This window comes from Homalodisca vitripennis, chromosome 4, assembly GCF_021130785.1.
Source record: "Homalodisca vitripennis isolate AUS2020 chromosome 4, UT_GWSS_2.1, whole genome shotgun sequence".
In the NCBI taxonomy this organism is placed as follows: Eukaryota; Metazoa; Arthropoda; class Insecta; order Hemiptera; family Cicadellidae; genus Homalodisca; species Homalodisca vitripennis.
In genome coordinates this window covers 71,221,436-71,242,804 of record NC_060210.1, presented here as the reverse complement: position 1 = coordinate 71,242,804, position 21,369 = coordinate 71,221,436, and the positions used below count along the sequence as shown (strand labels likewise).

At 29.9% G+C, this 21,369-nt stretch overlaps 1 protein-coding gene across 8 annotated transcripts in view; it reads left to right on the top strand.

Annotated features, from left to right (window-relative positions):
* LOC124359502 (phosphatidylinositol-binding clathrin assembly protein LAP) overlaps positions 1-21,369 on the top strand; it is a 121,717-nt gene that overhangs the window by 44,434 nt on the left and 55,914 nt on the right. For 5 of the 8 annotated variants that reach the window (XM_046812287.1, XM_046812290.1, XM_046812285.1 and 2 more), the window contains exons 2-9: positions 5,505-5,647; positions 7,547-7,622; positions 11,596-11,607; positions 13,331-13,399; positions 14,898-15,000; positions 15,211-15,419; positions 15,786-15,934; positions 18,037-18,131. In XM_046812287.1, coding sequence (XP_046668243.1) covers positions 5,505-5,647; positions 7,547-7,622; positions 11,596-11,607; positions 13,331-13,399; positions 14,898-15,000; positions 15,211-15,419; positions 15,786-15,934; positions 18,037-18,131 — 856 coding nt within the window. The remainder of the gene's footprint in view (positions 1-5,504; positions 5,648-7,546; positions 7,623-11,595; positions 11,608-13,330; positions 13,400-14,897; positions 15,001-15,210; positions 15,420-15,785; positions 15,935-18,036; positions 18,132-21,369) is intronic. The other 3 variants (XM_046812286.1, XM_046812288.1, XM_046812289.1) reach the window with 3 other exon arrangements.

The following is a 21,369-nucleotide window of genomic DNA, read 5'->3' as shown; positions in this document are numbered from 1 at the left end:
ACTGGGATGAAAATCCTTTGCAATTTTGATTGGTTCCATGATTAGCAAATCCATATGTTTAATCATGACACGTAGAATCAGTATCCGAGTCATTGAAATGTATGCTTTTAATTATTAGTTTTTCAATAATTTAGTTAAATTATTCTGTCAGTTACACCTTTAGATTTTTCGTAACAATGTTAGTACAAATATCATAGAACTCTGTCAAAATAAAATTAATGTTATGCTTTTCTTGCAAGTGTTTAAATTGAGAAATGTTTATTACATAATAGCACATACCCGCGACTTCGCCTTTAATTTCTATGCAACAGAGTGGAGCAAATGGTTGTTGAATCTAGCTACTGCCCAGTCCCTCCGTTTTTGTTCCTTCAGTTGTTATAAAAAATGCCATCCTACAATGTCTAAGGAAACCAAATTTAATATCTTAAATGTATACATACCCAATTTAGTGCATTAATTCAAATCCAAAATAAATTAACTGGTTTGCCCTGTTGCCATGATATTGAAATAAGAAGTGTTATTTTTGTTATGCCTTAATTTGTACTCTATAAATGTAAACAAATTGAAAATATTGGTTAAATTAGTTGAACATATGAACAATAATAATCTTCTCCCCTTCTAGGAAATATGAGACAATAGATTTTAATCCTCAAAGTAAAATTCTTACTATACACAAAAATGTATTAATTGTATTGTAGAATACACAATTTCTTAGGATTGTAATACAGTAATGTTTTGTTGCTAAGTGTACTTTAGTATTAGTATTTATTTGTATGTTATTTTTATTTCGTTGCGAACACTGCGGTGGACCGCTAGGATTTTAGTTTATTTAGACTGTAAGAGAGGTTTTTTTTTTGTCAATTTCGTTTTGTGCTAGCCATCTCTACTTGATTTGATGGCTAGAAATTCCGAGCCAAATTTGTATTGTTTACATAAATCCTATGTAAATAATAGAAGCAATAATGTCCTTAGTGATTTGAATATAAAAGGCAAGGAACACAATTGGTTTAGGTCATATTTGAAGAATAGACAGCAGTGTACTCAAATTCAACACATTTTAAACTATGCTGGAAGTCAATATAATTATATTAGAACCTATTTTTCAAAATTTAAAATAGTAAAACATGGTGTTCCTCAAGGTTCTATCCTGGGCCCTCTTTTATTTCTCTGTTATTTAAAGGGGCTCCCTGGGACGGTTCCAGGTGGAGGCTCAATATGCCTTCATGCTGACGATGCAAGTATTACGGTTTCAGGTAATAAACAGGAAGACATTGAGCTTTTATCTTTTTTAAACCTTCTAATTGTTAAAGATTTCCTGAGTTCCAGAAATCTCTTGCTAAACCCAAATAAATCAAATTTTATATTGTTCAGTACCAAACAATCAAGATTACAATTTGAGCCTAACATATATTTAGAAAATTCAAAATTGAATCAAGTAGACAATACAAAGTTTCTTGGAATAATATTAGATCGGAATTTAGGTTGGGAGAAACATGTTGATTATGTGGTAAAAAAAATGTTCTCCGGTCTATTTGCTTTACGCCAAATGTCAAGGGTGTGTAGCATTGAGACATTGAAAGCCATCTATCTACTTTGCTATGGTAAATTCCCATATGTCTTACAATATAGGCATATACGGAGCCACAACTAAAAGAAATCTGGACAGAATCTCATTACAACAAAAAAAAGCTTTAAGAATAATTTTTAACCTAAAACAAAGAGATACAGTGAAACCATACTTTTCTCAACTTCAAATTTTGACTGTATATGATCTGTACATTTATGAAACTGTTTTATACATAAAAAAATACAACCCAATTAATATTTTAAATCATCATGATTACAATTTAAGGCGTAGCAGATATGTGGAACAACAAAGGCTGAAGTTTTATGAAAAGAAAACTAGTTTCATCGGCACAAAATTTTTGTTTAACCTTCCTCTCAATATTCAAAATGAGCAAATTATGAAAAATTCAAAAAACTACTTAAAGATTATTTATTAACGTTATCCTTGTATTCTTTTGAAGACTTTTTTTGTTTCAATGTGTAAATAACTTTTAAGTATTGTTGGGTATGTTTAGAAATGTATAAAATCCCTTAAATTACCTAATAATTACCTTAAGTAATAACTGCCTTGATGTAAAAATGCTTTAACTTACTCTGTAGAAGGCTACATAGCCAAATCTTACTTTTTCAGTGAGTGTCAAACTGATTTTTATGTTTTAATATATAAATGATAAATTTGTATTGAGATTTATTGTGATGCTATTCTTGTAATCTGTTACATGTCTGAATAAAGAAATTTTGAATTTGAATAAATTCATATTCTATTCTATTCTAAAATCCTCCAGGAATTGCTATTTTTTAATTCTATTGCCTGATATATGATATTAATTTGTAAATTTGAGCAACAACCTGGGATATCAGATGTTTAAATAAGTAGCTTAGAATTAATGCAAGAAATTGTATTAGTACCACTATCAAATAATTGTTATATTTAAAGTGATATAATTGAACTTCTATGTAGTAAATATTCTACTTGTAATACTATGTTTTTTTATTATTGTATTGTATAATTTTATGGATATTTACTATCAAGTCTTCTACAACTAAATGGAACAAATCTAATTTTATCTAACAAGGAATGTTATCATTCAAAGATAGAACTTATATCAGATAGCCATGCTAGAGTTATCTACCTATTTGCCTTGTAGACATTTGAATTGTGATTTAAAAACTGTGATGTTGAGCAAGTCACACCTTAAAAATCACTAGCTCAATTACTCCACTAAATAATAACTTGTATCCAGATACTGTATTATACTGTTCTTCAAATTTAGAAAGATTTGAAAAAGTGCATTAGGCAATTCTAAAAATGTATTATAGGTTTCTTTTCTTTAAAAATAAAAATAAAATATAAGTTTTCCTTTCATGAATATCATGTTATACAAGGTTGTAATGTAATAATATTACGCTTTGTAACAATGTAGCTTGTGTTTTATAAAAACAACTAGCAGTTACCTACAGCTTCACACTCACTTTCGTAGGTTTTGCACCTGTTTGAGCACTTCTGGTTTGATTGAACTATATTTTCAACACCAATGTTGAGTTTGCCTTCTTCCCAAGATCCAGAAAATATGTTAAAAAGTGTGTATTTATGGTCATTCTAATTTACTTTGATTTTATTATTTTTGCTCCATAGCCGATTTTGCCTCTTTCTTGATCAAGAAAACGTACATAAATACACAGCTCTGAGAATCCTACTATTGTCAAAAGACAACTAATTTAGGTTTCATAACAGTCTTTAAATGTGAAGTAAAAGTTAGACTACATTGTCACTTATATCTGCACTGCTAGCAGTTACCCACTGCTTTGCACACCAATTTTGAGTTTGCCTTGTTGCCACGATCACAAAAATATGTCAAAAGTTTATATATAAGGCTATTGTAAATTACTTTGTTCTTAGTATGTTTTGTTCCTTTCATGATTTTGCTTTGTTTCCCGATCAAGAAAATATATATCACAGAAGATTTTTTTTGGTTCAAACAAAACAGAATTAATCTCTACAGCACAAACCAATATTCTTAGTGCAAGTGGGAATAGACGTCAGCAATTCAGAAAGTGAGTGACAGAATACAATTGGAAGCTGCTTCTGTGGGGAACTCCCAAGTGACAAACAGACTGGCAGCTTTCACACGTGGACTCGATAAGGGTGTTCAACAATAATTAGTTCAAGTAAATAGAAATAAATTCTAGAATATGCACAGTTAATATTATTTGCTGTTACATCACTAAAATCAGTGTATTATTATATTGCTTGTGGAAAATACTTTGTGGGAAATATCGCTGTCAGTATGCAGCTGCACTGGAAATGTGTTAAAACTAAGGGCACTCGAATGATCTTTTGCCTTCTAATAGCCTACATCACTATTTCATCGTATAACAAAATATAATAAGTTTTAACTGTTATGATGTGTTTACCTACATGTAAAGACCGTAATAATCATTGGCATCCAGCATTTATTTATTGTGCTCTGACAATAGAGTTAAAATTTGTTATATTATAAACATGAGATGTCTAAACAAATGCAGATATAGTTCTAATTACTGTTATACTTCTGTATAGTATTGTAAATGACTTATTTTCCATGTAAGTGGTACATACCGTCATTTTTGTACTAAATTCAATAATGAATAATTTTCTCCCTTTTAGATGCATGTTATCAAAAGATTTTCATAAACCATGTTATGTACAAGTATTAACAGTAACGTACATACTGTATACGAAAAATACATGTCAGTAGCCCATATTTTAACATAAAAAAAAATAAAAATGTATTTGTTATTGAAATGTTTGTTGTTGAATATTTTGAACACACTTCAGTGTATTTAACTTAAGTACTTCAATAGATGACAATATTGAATTTGTCAACTGAAAGAAAGGAATTTATTGATAAATTGAAAAGAAAAGGTGGACTATTGAATGCGTTTGGATGGTCAGACTAAGCTATCAGTTGGAGTGGGTGGCACAGATACTGGGGGCGGACACCTACACCAGACTCCATAGTCTTATCACATTGTGGTATATCACATTGCAGTAAAGTCCAATAGTGGAAAATTTTAAATAAAGGGCATTTGTACAACTTAGGATAATAGTATAGCCTATTTGATAACATTACAAGTTTTGTTGAATTAATTTTAATATGTTATGTATGTTAATACTACTTATGTAATCATTAAAGAATTCAAGAGTACTTAAAAAATCAAAACTTTTCATTAATATCAAATTATTGTCTCAGATACCTGAAATCAAGAAATACTTTTGATATTATTGACAAGCAAAGTCAAACATAACAAAGCTAAAAGGTCTATTCTTTCTTTTAGGAAATTTTGTTCAATGTTAGTAGGCGCATTGCCTGAAAATAGTAATTAATTTTTATACAGAATAGTTTTAAAGGTACCTAACTTAATTAATAATTACGTAATCAGATTTCTACTTCACAACTTTTGTGCTTTTTTAAATATTTGTCTGAAATATTGCTAAACCACATGTTACATACGTAGACAATAATATAGTTTATAGTATAATAAACACTTAGCTTTCAGTTTGAGATCCCTTGTACAAAGATTTGTGCTTTTATAATCACCTTCTCCTTTTATTAGTGCTTTCTATTATATTATCCCTTCTAACTTGTGATTACAAATAATACCTAATTTTAATAATAAATAGTCATACTTAATTTATTCGGTTATATAATAAACTGGTTAATTCTTTTGATGGATTAGATTAATTGGAGTGTTTAAAATTTTAATTTAATTCTAAAATAATTAAATGTTTATTATATGCTAGTATTGCAGGCAATGAGCCAGTGTGGGACTTCTGGTGCGAGTTGCAGGGGTGAGGGCTCATGATAAACGTGGTAGTGGTTGCCAACACGCTTTCTAATCATTTGTTTATTATTTCAGTAGAAATGTAGGATTTATTTGGGGATTTTTTGTTTCAGACTTAATTCACTGTACAAATGAGCCGAACGTTTCGATCCCGCAACTGGCCAATCTGCTGGTTGAGCGCTCGCAGAATGCCAACTGGGTGGTGGTCTTCAAGGCTCTCATTACAGTCCATCACATGATGTGTTACGGCAATGAGGTACTCACTGATCCATTGTTTCTTTTTATACTTGAATTAATATCATATTATCATAATTAAAAAGGAATAGAAAATAATTTTCTCAGTTGTTAAAAGTTTAGATGTAAAAAACTTGTATATGTTTTTCATTTTATTTCATTTTGTAGATATTGTCTGTTTTGCATAATTTAGATTATCCCAATTCAATAATTCCTCAAATATTAAGGATTCTTGGGAATAAAAATTAAATTACATTTCCATCTTATTGCAGATTTCCTATATCTGTTTTTGAAAACCACAATATTACATTTAGATCACATCTGAAATATTATCTAATGTCTTTAACACAAGAGCTCACAAAATAGTCAAAACCTTTGGTCAAAAATCACAATTATTTGTTACTGCAGCATGACAGTCAAACATTTCATAGAGTACGCAATTTTCTAGATTCATTATCAAGTGTTTGGTATTGAATGTAATGTATTTATTATTATAATATTAAATAAAGTATCAAGTTTAATATTTTTTTCTAAAGTTTGATGTTGAAGTTTACCACTTTTAAACATACTTTACTCTATATTATGTTGTCAAAAAATTAGAAATGCTTTTAAAGACTTGTATTGTTTCGTATTGCGTTTTTAATTCAGTATTGAAAATAAAATAAAAAATACAAATTCATTCAGGTAAACTATCATTTTCTTGTACAAATTATTGCCTGTCTTCAAATTGCAATCTATAATTAGTAATGGTATGAATTTTGTAAGAAAGGTCCTACTTTTTGGTAATTTAGTAAACCGTTACTATTTTTAAAATTTAAACTTCTAACTTACATATTGTTACGGTTTCTTGTATCACTGGAAAGTGGCAAATGTCTGAAAAAAATCCTGTTAACCTTCCATAATTAAATACGAAATTTAGAACAAAACATAAAGTTTGTTAATTTTTAATTGTTTTTTTTGCTAAACATTAAAGTAGTTACAAGTTTTATGTTGTATTTCTAAATTATTTTAATAATATTTAATTTTTTATCATTTAAGTGTTGACAGTGAACTTGATTATGTTAGGGTACAAATACACGGACAACAACGTGACACAAAACTATCAAATAGGTATTATTATTTGGAATAAAATACACTGAGCGCAACGCAACATGATCTGTATATTTTATATCATATATTCACTGCATTTGATATTTCATGTCACTGTCTTTATATTCAAACCCTAATATATAATCAGAGTTTTTATTTATTGTAGGTGTTTGTTAAAAATAACCTATGTGTCCATTTGTGTGTTGACACATTTTTAAATGTGTGTATAAATGTGTTCTTGATAAAATGGTGTAAAGTATCTTTTTTCAAACAAATTAAATAATGTAAATTAATTAACAAATTAGGTATACAATTATTTAAATTAATAGTATAAAATAATTATTAGATTATAAATTGTAAGGAAATTTGGTGTTCTGAGTATCCCGGACTTTTGGCTCACTTCTTTACCTCAACCGTTAAGATTCAATGCTTGAAAATGTACAACTTTAGATCCCAAAATGGCCTAAGGTGTCGCTCAGAGCTCTATACTTGGACTTCTGATATTTATGATTTATGTTGGTTAATAGAATTCAGTGATCCAACAAGATAAATTTTTCAATGTACTGATTGCACACCTTTTTTTTTTAAAAGCTAAACACCACAAGATCTTGATGTAATATTTTTAATGGAACTGAATTTGTATATTCAATATTTCACTTAGTATACTTAATAGCACATCAAACAAAATCAAATATGTTGATTTTCCTTTGATATCATGAACATGCAGCAAGACCTACTGTCTTTTTGGATGATGCTCTTCTAGAATAAAGATATATATAATATGTTATTTTAGAATTAAATTGTATTATTAATATTATAATGTCTGTTGCAGCGGTTTACACAGTACTTAGCTTCTAGTAATAGCTCCTTCCAACTTAGTAACTTCTTAGATAAAGGAGGAGTTCAAGGTAAGTTACTATGTTCAGTGAATTTTAATTTTAAATTGGTAAACTGAGGTTTAAGAGATTTTACATTAAAATTCCAGGACATTTAATCTTTTAGCTAATTGCTACGAAAAAAATTGTGAACCAAATAATTGTGATATTGCAGTCTTGAACAGTAATGCTGCAGTAGCTTGTTCCAAGTTGCTCTAATGGGACAACACTGTAGGGGTTATATGAGGACCACATTTTAATGTAGGCAGTATTCTTATGCATTCTGTTGGTAGCAAATAAGAACTATTTCACACAGTTGTTTGTCTCTCTAAACAGAAGACAAATTAATCATTTCATCTTCTTGTCATTATTAAAACGATTTGTTTGTTTTGTCCTGTTAATTACTAACTCTTGAACATTTGTTTTATTGTATATAATGTAAAAATGTATTAAACAACAGAAATGTAATATGGTTCCTATCATTAACACAGTTATTTGTTTACTATATTAATTCAAAAATCAACCATAAAAAGTTGTAAATAACGAAGACCACAACTTTATACAGCTAACAGGTGGTGGAACTGCCGTAGCTGGGAGTACTCAGGACTGCTAAAAATCCCACGGAAGGGTTAATGGAGGGTCATTCCACATCAAATCCTCTAGAAAATTGTGGATTTTTAACCGACCATCTCAGATTTTGATAAAACTTTACATTTTTAATCCTTCCATATAGATAAGGAAATACACCAAATTTTGCATTCCTGCCTTAACTAGTGTTCGTTTTATAGGCAGTTAAAGTTTGGGCAAAATGAGCATTTTTACATATTCCAAGAGCTCGGACAAGTTTGTAACCGTAACTTGTTTTTTTCTAACTTTGTACTGAAAAGAGTTCAAAAGTTGTTGTTATGACAATATTGCTATGATGTATGTATGCATCCATGGATGAGGATTACAAGGTACATTATTTTCCTGGTACTTAAGCATTCACTGCAAGTTTACCACCATGTTGTCAATGACTAAGAAGTTAGATTTTTTTTGTTAAATTTGCAAATACATTGCCTAGGATTTTTGTATAGTTGATAACAAATTTACATTAAGCCTAACCTTTACATGTATTTACATTGATTTGGAGCAAAAAAAAGGTGCTTTGCCTAGGTAGTAATAATTATTTAAGAGTATTGTTTTTACTATGGGTAATGTTTTAGGCTATAATAAAATGTCTGAATCTGTAAAAACTTTTGTTGGTGTTATGCTTAATCTTTTCATCTTAACTAACTAAAGTTATTAGATGTCATATTAGGCTTTAGTTTTGCAAAGGATTAAAACAATTGTACGATAAAGATTTTTTATTTTAAAAATGTTTAAACATGGTGATGCACACAAAATGCCATAAATTATATTTTTGTATGTGATTCTACGCTTTTTGTGGATATAAATATAAACAAAGAAATACTCGATTATCACTCTGCCTTTTTAAGATATTGTGATTTTAGTAAAACACCTTTTCCATCCCTAAAAGAATGAACAAAACATTTTTAAGCCACAGAAATAAATAAGCTAGGGTTTATATTTTGTTTCCTTAAAACAGTACAATTTTCTTAGTACTATTATAAATTTTCATTACATTTACACTATTAATGATGAAGATATAAATTCTTTTTTTTTATGTACAAGCTCTGCTTGAGTTCTCTGAATATACAAAAACTCATTTTGCTCAAACTTTAACTGCATATAAAACAAAAACAAGTTGGGGTGGAATATAAAATTTGTTTTATTCCATTATCTATATGGAAGGATTAAAAATGTAAAGTGTCTCAATCATAATATATAAACTAAATATTTTAAATGTGAAATCCTGATTATTATATTTGTAGTTGTGACACAAATTTGCAATATTATCTTTAAAGTGTCTGTCAATTGCTATTTTTGTCATGACAACCTGCAGCCACCTGATGAATACGGTTTTTGGTTTTACTAATCAAAAGCAAATGAGCTTTATGTTTAGTGTATTGGTGTAGCCTGTTCCCAGATAACAACGTTATATTATTTTCTATGTGTTTTTATTATTTCATCAAATTGCGTATGATGCAGAAGCATCGCTTTGGGCTTATTGTGTGTTTTAGTATACTTACATAGTTCGTTTTATGGAGTAGTTGTCTTTTATTGTATGACTAATTAGTGTATGTTATTAGTGACTATATTACACATAATATGTAAACTAAAAACAATAATATTTATTTTGTGGTGTAAAATTTCAACTATGGTTTTATACTAAAAATCTAAATGTTATAAAATTGCTTACTAAACTCTGTAACACGATATATTACTGTTTATATATTTTGCTTACTAAATGTTACAATAACATTTGTTACAGTTTGTCTATCCTAAATTTTGTGTATACCTTCAGTTACAGTAATAAATCAAAAACCAATTCCTTTTTATGAATTTTAAAACAGAATTCTGACCCATCCCCCCCTCCCCCATAATAAAACTGCTGTGCATTTCAGGATTCCTAATGGACACTTCCAGCATTAAGATTGAAATTACAGGTTGACATTCGGAATAGAGGATAGGATTTAGAAAAATTACATATTTTGTATTATATTTTTAAACCTTAAAAGTATAGTATCTTATTTGAAAGATATTTACTTAATTTGGATTATTACATATTAGAGTGTGCCTGTATTTTTCATACCTAACAAATACATTTTTTGTTTTAGTATTCTTATTGAATCAATAGTCATTTTAAATACTGTAAACCTGCTAATTTAAAACCCTCTCCAAATGGTTTTTTAACCAATGTCTTCATTTTAATTGTTTTTAATACACAATTGCTTAGTTACCAAAAACAGTTGTGATATAACGCATTCAATAACATTGAAGATATGTCAGCATCCCAATCAATAAAACTTACCGCTTGAGTAATGGGCTGCTATTAGTATCTGGCCCAACTTGATAAAGGTTTTGTAATTAGAACCACATTTATCTCATTATATGACAAGTCCAGAACAATGTCAACCATCTTTTCTTCCAATTCTTCACGAGCCAGAGTACAGTAGATTGGAAACCAACATATTGTATGTAAATCACATTTAACAGTGAGAGTTAGGGTGTCTTGATACTTCAATAATTTACCTTAACCTACGTACCTGAAGATAAATTCTCAGAATTTGAAATCTATATAGTACAAATAAAATATAATGAAAATATTATTGGTGGTTTATATTTCTTGATTGAATTTTCAGCTCTAAAGTGAGTACATTAACATACAGTAAGTTACCTCAGTGCTTGAAACATTTGTTGTCAGTCAGAAATTTTTTAATATCAATAATTTATTTCTAATGTGATTTTAATCCTGGCTCACTAAAACCAGGCAAGAAGTAGTACATTTTTGGTTTTTGCACTGTCTAAAAATATCCTTTTAATTCTGCTGTGACTCCTCGGATTTTGTTTTCTTGCTAGGTGTTTCACTATACCACAAAGCAAACAAACATGTGATCAGAAGGCCAAGTACCTGTCAAGTGACTCATTAAATTTGTAGAAACAGTAACAGCTTAATGTAAATTCAATAAATAAAGATTTATTTTAAAAGTGTCATTATATCAATCAATCAATCAAATCAATGGACATTTGTTTTATATATATATATATATATATATATATATATATATATATATATATATATATATGTACAATATATATGTGCTAATTATATATTGTATAATTAAGGAATCGTTCTGAGAATTTATGTTGCCTGACTAATTTTATAATATTTTTAAACTTCTAGATTGTGTCAAGTTTGTTACATAAAAATGTGTTTGGTTGCAGGCCACAGGTAAATGGGTGTTTGATATTTTTAGCTGCTATCCTTTGTTACATATAATTATAAGATCTACTGTTACAGTTCTTTCAAATTTACATTATATAAATTCTGTTTGAAAATATTCAATGATATAATTTTTTCTATTATTGTTTAATCAATGTTGTTTTGTTGCCATGCGCACAGGAGCTCGTGTTGGTAAGTGCAACATTTTTTTATCCCTAACAAATGGTGATCATTTCATAATTTTTGAAGTTTTGTTAACTATTTTAATGACTAAAATATCATTATTTTTGAGGATGTCACAAAATGATTATTGGTGGTCATCACTCATCCGCATGACTCATATATTTTTATATAACTGAAGTAAGGTTTGAGAAATGAAACCTAAGTTAATTAATTATTTATGGTGATCACCATGCAAACAGCATACTTATGTGATTCTCTCAGGCATTTACTCAAACAGCAAAATGTTCTACCGCCATCATATTAACTGTTCATATTACTCTGTTATATAGAATCTATAAATGCAAGAAACATTGCCCATTATTCTGTCATTTAATGTTCTTTACTGGTAATTGTATCGATTTATTAAATCTCATTCTTTAATATCTTGTTGCATGTCATATATTAAAGATGTGCAGTCTGATAAAAAAGTCCTAATAGCTTCCATTTAGTATTTTCTAAACAATTTCATATGTTTATTTAGGTACATTCACTAAGAGGCTTAGTATTTGAATTATAACAACTGAATGAAATCTAACTATATTTTTATCTATATATATATTTTTTTACAAGTAACATTGGAGCTTTCAATTGAACTAATTATGTTATTTTAGTGTATTCTTTATTTTTTTGTAATTCCCAACCATTGATGGAAAATGTGTTCCTGGATATTTAGTGTTCCCTACACATGCATTTTAAATTTGGTAAAAATTATTCCTTTTTTTCGTTGTAAAGAAACTAATGGACCAATAGCCAAAACAAACAAACATGCAATTTATTTTAATAAAATCCAATTTTTTATTAAAATACTGAATGTTCTTGAGGAAGGAATGTTTTAATTAAGAATCAAAATTAGGATATTTGACCATCAGCAATTGTTTATCCTGTAGATTAAAGTAAATATAATGAGGGCGGATCAAAAGGTTTTGTAACTAAGGTATAAAGAAAATTGTTGGTTTATCTATTAGCCTGATTCCTTATCTTATCTATCAAAGAGAATGCACTTCTAATATCATCTGTCTGAGTACTACTGTGTAATGAAATTTGTATGTAAAGAGGGGAGTTCCACATAGGAAAGTTACAAAAGAATGGTGAAAGTGTACAGTGAGAAGTATTCTTCTTTTTCTTTAATAACTTGACGGTTCAATAAGTTTAAGTGTGGACGCAAAACCATGGAAGACGATCCACGGTCAGTTGGCTGTCTGAATTGAAGACAAGCCATATTGGAATAGAGACAAGGGATGATCAGCCAAGGTGTTCTCCTGCAGAGCATGACAACGCTACACATCATAAGTCTCGTGTTACACAGGCTATCCTGCAGGAGTGTGCATTCAAGCAACTCAGCCACCCACCTTATAGTCCAAATCTGTCACCTAGTGATTTCCTGTTTCCCAACTTGAAAACACAACTTAAAGGAAGGAGATTTGATGACTTGGAATCCGTGAAAGTTGCTACAGAACAGTGGTTTGCAGAACAGGAGGAAACATGTTTTACGTAGGCATAAGTAGTCTTCTGAACAGTTCGACCAAATGTATTCAATTAAAGGGTGATTATGTAGAAAATTAAATTAGTTTTATAATTTGAACACCTTTGTTTATACCTTAGTTGCAAAACTGTTTAATTCTTCCTTATATATACGTATATACAGAACTTTTATTTGTTAAGGTATTCTTTAATTGAAAGAGGTTGGTTTCAGTTATCCAAGGTATTTTGAAGGGTTTATTTGGTTTCTTGTGGATTGAAGAGCAAAACAATTGTCCTTTTGGTAATATGTTTATTTAACTAATATTTCTTCTGTTTAGTTCTATTACTTGGTTTTATTGTTGAGATTCATAATCTGAAGTTTGTTTTAGCTCATTTATTACAGTAGTTGTGTTTAACGTTGAGTTTATAGTAGTATAATTCATAATTATGAATTTTTGTATTTATTTCTCATGCTATTTGTAACTTTTTGAATATAATTGTAGTTTTGTAATCAAATTTATTTACATGTAATTTAATAATCCCAAATTTTGTAGTAATTAAATATGTAACTTATGTAAAATGTAACAATAACGCTCACTGTTTGAAAGACAACTTGATGGTTATTGTGATGTAATATGCAACTAACATTTTCTCTCTCATGGAACACATTTCAATGTGAAGATGACGTAAAATTTAATAAGTGTAATATCAAGTTGTAGATCGTAAAATTGCTTCACACATGTACCAACCAAAAAGCTACTCACTTTTGTTGTATATTTGTTAGTGCCTACTATATCTGAAATATTATTAATGAGGAATATAAAGTAGCAAGTAAGGAGTTATTTTATATTTGGTTAGGAAACATTTGTAAGCGAGAACATTTTATAAAAAGAGGTCATCTATAAGAAGAGATAAAATAAATTTGATAATTGAACTTTTTTGCAAGCAATATATGGTTTAGGCTGTAAAAACCATTTAAGGGGCGGCTGTACTGCTTGTCATCTTGATCGTAGCCCGATAAGGACAATGTTAAACCCCATTTAGTTTTACTATCTTACTTTTAATGTTAGAACTATGGGAGATAGTTAAAATATTGCTATTGATTATTACACATCTAAACACTATTTAATTTTTTTCACTATTTTTATAGGTTATTCAGAAAAAATATCAAACATTCTTGTACTTCATTGTTTAAAATTCAAAAGTATTTTATTTTTTAACTAAAAAGCGTGATTTGGATGTGTATTGATTATATCTATGAAATGAGATATTTCCCATCATGTTACAATAAAAAATAAGTGCGTAAAAGTACACGAGGTTTAACATTATTACATTATTATATGAAAAGATTGTAGATCATTTTACTACAGATTATAAAGTGATAAGTGAATTAATTTTTAGAACTAGTGAAGCACAACAACACAGAGTTCTGATATATTTACACATGTTTAAATAAAGTACAAAAGTATGTATTTATTTCATAATTTAAATAACCAGGAGATTAAATGGATAAGGTCGATATAGTTTATATTTATTTCCGTATGATATGAAAAATACTAATCTAATGCATTTCTAATTCTGCATTTAAGTTTGAGGCTCGTATTTCATGATAAAAATATTCACCAAATACTTGCCATCAGTATTGCAATGTTGTGTGTTGCTGTTTATACGTCACTAACTTTCATTTGCTATCTTTTCTTCTGGCTGAATGTTTCTTGAAACCTCTGTGTAGTACGTGTATTGTACTGTGCATATTATAAGGTACGATGTGAGTTTGTAGCAATAAGTACTTGTTACAGGGTATGACATGTCCCCGTTCATCAGGCGATATGCCAAGTATCTCAACGAGAAGGCCATGTCCTACAGAACAGTTGCCTTTGATTTCTGCAAAGTCAAACGAGGGTGAGTAAATAATTGAATTTTTATAGTGTGAATTAGAAGAACAAAGGAATAATGATCAATTTAAATACTTTTTATAACCAATATCGAAGAAAAGATGCAAGTCTTATTTTACAAGTTTTTAAGAAGGCCGTGAAAGAAATATTGGTGTGTACACATGCAGTAAAAAGTAGGGTGAAAGAGACTGACCAGATCTATGTGATTTGTACACAGGAAGGAGGATGGGGTGCTGCGCACAATGAACGCAGAAAAGTTGCTGAAGACACTGCCAGCACTGCAGGCCCAGCTGGATGCTCTGCTGGAGTTCGACTGTACGGCGCAGGACCTCACCAATGGCGTCATCAACATGGCATTCATGCTGCTCTTCCGTGACCTTATCCGTCTGTTCGCCGGGTACAATGACAGCATCATCAATCTACTTGGTATGACAGTGTTTATGTCTGATATTGGTACAAACAAATATTTATCATCATATGAAATATCCTTGACTAAAATTTAACTTTAGTTTTTGCATTAGAATCAAATTTAGTTTCTGCCTGCCTGTTTGCATGCGTATACATGTGTGCGCGTGTGTGTGTGTGTGTGTGTGTGTGTGTGTGTGTGTGTGTGTGTGTGAATATTTTTATTGGGATGAGTCTCCATAGTTTTTAAAAGTCAATGCTTTCATTTCCGGCCTTCAGGCCTGAAGATGGTATAATTAATTGAATAAAAACTACAATAACAGAAAAATCGCTAATAGGATAATAATATGTTACATAACAAACGTAACGGTTAAATTTATTTTTCAGAAAAATATTTTGATATGAACAAGAAGCAGTGTCGAGAAGCACTGGATCTGTACAAGAAGTTTTTGATCCGTATGGACAGAGTGGGCGAGTTCCTCAAGGTTGCAGAAAATGTAGGAATTGATAAGGGAGAGATCCCAGATCTCACTAAGGTGACAGTCTTTATAATTAATTACTAAGAATTCTTTATTTTTACACAAGTACTTTTTTATTTGTCAAAGTTCTTCATTCATCAGAGTTAGTATCATAAATTACAACATTAATGATAAAATATGGGTTGCAGCACATTTACTTCATCTGAGACATAATAATGAGACTACTAGCTGTAATAGTTAACATGTTAATAATAATTAACTTATGTGTATTCAATTCATTGTAACACTGATATTCTTACAAATTAATACAAATATATCTGTAATTGTATCGAAGCAGGCAAAATATAACTGACCAGACATAAAAAGTTGTGTAAAATTCCCACAGATATGTTTAAGAACAAATATTACTCAGCTTCTTCTGTACTAAACTGTTGTTGTCTTGATGGGATTTATTTTACTGTTTCTTTCATTAAATTCTCTCGAATTGAACTATAAATGTTACATTTTTGTTTTTGAAACATGAAACCTACCTTTCAGTTTGTCCTATAATGTATCACGGATTAGAAATAATAAGTAATATTGTTCTAAGAAATTGTCTTTGAAAATAAATTTGTGCTGTAATTTGCATATAGTAAAATGTGAAAAAACACATTTACCGTAACTGATTTAATCAATATGGTAAGTGTTTCGACTTATTGTAGTAGGATGTGGTATTTTTACTGTAGAGTTTCTTACAAAAATATTATAAACAGATAGGAGTGTAAACTGTCTCCAAATTTGAACTGCCTCAATCTCTCAATAATCTGTGCCAATAGTGCTGAGCATATTGATACTGCAACATCAATCGGTATAGAAGTTGAGTACATCAACATGTTGGGAGTGTCGATGGCCGAGTGGTCTAAGACGCTGGACTTTGAGTCTGAGTTAGAGATAGCACAGGTTCAGATCCTGTCTGTGACCGTTGCACTTTTTATCAGTACCTTGTACTGTATCGATTCTTCCCCTTATTCTGTTTGATAAGATCCTCGCACAGGCCAGTGGCCCATGAGGACGGGCAGAATAAGGCAAAAAGGAGATCGGCTTCTCCTTAAAAAAAAAATCAACCCATCTAACTTGTTAAGAGACTCAGTGTTGTTTTTTTTTCCATATTAATGAAAAACTTTATTTTTCAACATTTTTTTACAATTGTATGTTAAGTTGAGTATGAAAGTCGTAAGTTTATGACAGTTTACCATAAACCTTATAAATTATTTTTTATTATAAGATTTCCTACCAATCAAGGATCGAATCAATGTTCTAATAATAACGCACAAAGTATACAAATGTGGATAATTATTCCTATTTTACATTTTGTTTGTTATTTTTAAGTTATATATATGCTGCGAAGAAATTTACTAGTGTAGATTTAGTTTTTGCTTTTTTATTTAATTATTTAAAAACTGAAATGACACTAAGCATTTAGTATAATAGGGAGTTTTAAAACATTATTTTACAGACCTTAATGTTTTCGTGATTTTAACAAATGTTGATAAAGATTTCTTACATAATTTTTACAAATGAACTTTTGTAGGTATATAATTACATATGAACTTTTGACATGGACATCAAATGGCGTTACCGTAAACATGCAGTTTCTGTATTATATTACTTAGTCATTATTAAGTGTACACAGACAATATTATTATTGTATATTATTCCACATAATTATATGCTTTTAATATTGATATCAAACATAAGAAATATTTTAGTAATGAAATACTTTAGAATGATTTTAGAATATAGCTTGCACATTGGTTAAAAAATACATAACAAATGAATACAGCAGATTGGAAGTTGGTATTTGCAGTTTTAAAACCTGATGAATTAGGAATCTAAAAGATATTTATAAATGTTGTGGTTTACACAGAGTGTCTTAACCCATTATGAAGACACTCATTTAAGAGCCTGTTTTTGAACCAAATGTTCAATCTACAAGATTTAATTTTAATAAGCTCAATCTATTTAGAGTTATTGGCAGAAAAATTCACTTCTAATTCCAGATCCATTAACCTACCCGTAAACTTCATAGTTGTAATTCAGGATTGTTCTATTATAAATATTTTCAGATTTTACATGTTACATTGTTAGTGTGAAAAAGTGAACTATTGATTGTAATGTAGGCTCCTAGCAGTCTGTTGGATGCCTTGGAGCAGCACCTGGCTGCACTAGAGGGGAAGAAGGGTTCTGCTGCCAACACACCCACCCAGTCTGCCAGGTACTTGTCTCTCAATTTCTATATTGCCTTGACAGTATGAACAGTACAGAATTATTTATTACGACAGCTTATATTGCTTAAAAAGTCAACAATTTCATACATGAGACATGTTTCTAAAGTAAGTACCGTTTTGGAATTCTGCCGTTTTAGCACTGGAAAACATCTATGCTGCAATGGTTGTCCAATCAGGCAACAGACTTCTTTGAGGAAGATTTTTAAAAGCTGGTTGTACGATATATGTGTCTCAATATTAATGCAAGTTATGCTGAAATATAGTTAAAGGTACAGGGATTTATACAAGGGTTATTCCACTTCATAATAGCTATTTGAATTTGGCGCCAAGAACAAAAGAAACACGTGTGCCGACTCCCGGCATGCCTTGCACGTCAAGTGCCGCCATTAGCGTTGTTGCAATTGCTGTGTGTAAGGGCAGTGATATGGTTTTTGTCTACAAATACATTTCAGCAGCAGAAATTCATCGGCAGATTACTGAAGTTTATGGTCCTAGCAACAAAGTGCACAAGTTGGTGCGAACTTTTAATGAAGGACGGGAAATTGTGCATGATGAACCACGCTCTGCCAGACCACCAGTAATTTGAGATGGTTTGGTCCATTTTTTGACGAAACAATTCATAAAGATCGACGATTCACTATTTCAGATTTAGAAGTGGATTTTCCGAATGTGAATGGAACAACTGTGAACAGAATTGTGTCTAAACAATTGAATTTTCAAAAATTGAGCGCTAGTTGGGTTCTCAGGCTGAGTCCCAAAGAATGAAAAAATGGCTTCTGCTCTTGCTTTTTTGGAGTGATATATCATAAGGAAGGTGACAGTCTTTTAGACCATATTGTCACAGGGGATGAGACGGGTTTCTCACATACCTCTGAGTCTAAACGTCAGTCAATGGAATGGTCTTCAACTTAGGCATTCAAAATCTTGTTAAACGATGTGAAAATGTCTAAATTAGTATGGAAATTATGTAGAAAAATAGATGAAGATGTAAGAAAGGTAAATAAAAACAATTGCTTTGGAAAATTTTTTAGTTTTTTTTCTTAACCGGACCTTACTTTTGGAATAACCCTCGTATCAAAAATAATTTTGCTACTAAAAGTGAACTGGTTTTTTTGATCAAAACTGTGCTTACTTTAAAAACATGACTGGTAAATAATAATACATTTGAAAGATAGTTTTCATCATGACGCAAAAGGCATACAAAATCATTTAAAATATTACTATAAGATATTATATTATGCCATAGTCTAGTAATTTATTCTTATATAAGGAAACTTAACACTATTTTTATAATTATTAGCTTTGGTGTTACAATCAGCTGTTTAAACACAGGCTTTCAAAACAAATAACTTAGTTGCTATACTGAGAAAGAGATGTTTACATAGGGAAAGTAATGTTTGGGAGAGGGAAAATCAGCTGACAGCCACGAAGGAAACAATGACTTTCGCAGATCTCAGGTGCATTGGAAAGTAGCTTATTACCATACACAGCGGTGAAAAATAAAATTATGACTCTAAAAAATACTCTTTGTTCCCGTATAAAGTAATTTGTGGTTAGTGTAATATTTTATTTACAAAAAATTGTTTCCTAGACCCTTACAAACAGCTCATTATGAAAAAGTTTAGGCTCATTTACATTGTGTGCAGTTATTTTTTGCTCTAAACAAATGCTTTTTTTGCCTGAGGAATTGCACATAAAGAAAAATAACTTTTATGCTACAGATTAGCAACTGTGTAACTAATTTTTTACCACTTTTCATAACCTACAGATACATTTTCTGACTTTCTTTTATAAATGAGCTGCATAATTTGAAGGATAAATTATTTGATCAGTGTTTTATCACTTTTTAAAGGTACTTTAAATTTTAAAATAACTATTTAACTTTAGTTTTTCACTTTTCTCACTGCTGTGTATTTATAAACGGAAGTTAAGAAAAAATGTCACTCATGTACTATTGAAAAATAAGGAAAGTCTAACTTATTATTAAATCAAGGAAATGGTTGAAAATTATATTTTCTTAGTGTAGTCCAATAGTTTTATGTATTTTAAAAAATATTGTAGGATTGTGTGTGAATATTTGGAGTATTAATTCTAATACAAATATATTATAATAGCAATATATTATTATTTTGACTCAAGTTAAATATGTTTAAATCTTATTATATATTTCAGTGTATCATGTAATATAGCAATATATAATATAATAATTTTAAAATTTCATAAACGTTATTGAAAAAACACTTTTGTTTTATTACTTGAAGTAATCGTCATTCTAATTCAGCTGATTAATTATAAATTTATGTGAGACAATTGACTGAGAAGAGAGAGAGAGAAGGCAGAAACAAACATTGTAATGGATCTCTGAAATATTACCTCTTGTGCTTGGATATGTATCTAATCCTGACACTTGACAGCATTATCAATGTCTTACATGTTCACAAACATACAGTTACAGTTGACTGAGAAAAAAGGGGAGTACTAGAAACAAACATTGTAATAGATGTCTGAAATATTACCTCTTGTGCTTGGATATGTATCTAATCCTGACACTTGACAGCATTATCAATGTCTTACATGTTCACAAACATACAGTTACAGTTGACTGAGAAAAAAGGGGAGTACTAGAAACAAACATTGTAATAGATGTCTGAAATATTACCTCTTGTGTTTGGATATGTATCTAATCCTGACACTTGACAGCATTATCAATGTCTTACATGTTCACAAACATACAGTTACAGTTGACTGAGAAAAAAGGGGAGTACTAGAAACAAACATTGTAATAGATGTCTGAAATATTACCTCTTGTGCTTGGATATGTATCTAATCCTGACACTTGACAGCATTATCAATGTCTTACATGTTCACAAACATACAGTTACAGTTGACTGAGAAAAAAGGGGAGTACTAGAAACAAACATTGTAATAGATGTCTGAAATATTACCTCTTGTGCTTGGATATGTATCTAATCCTGACACTTGACAGCATTATCAATGTCTTACATGTTCACAAACATACAGTTACAGTTGACTGAGAAAAAAGGGGAGTACTAGAAACAAACATTGTAATAGATGTCTGAAATATTAGCTATTGTGTTTGGATATGTATCTAATCCTGACTCCTGACAACATTATCAGTGTCTTGCATGGCCATAAACATGCAGTCTTAGTTGACTGAGAGTGACAACAGTGCCAATGTATATGAATTAAAATGAAATAAAAAAT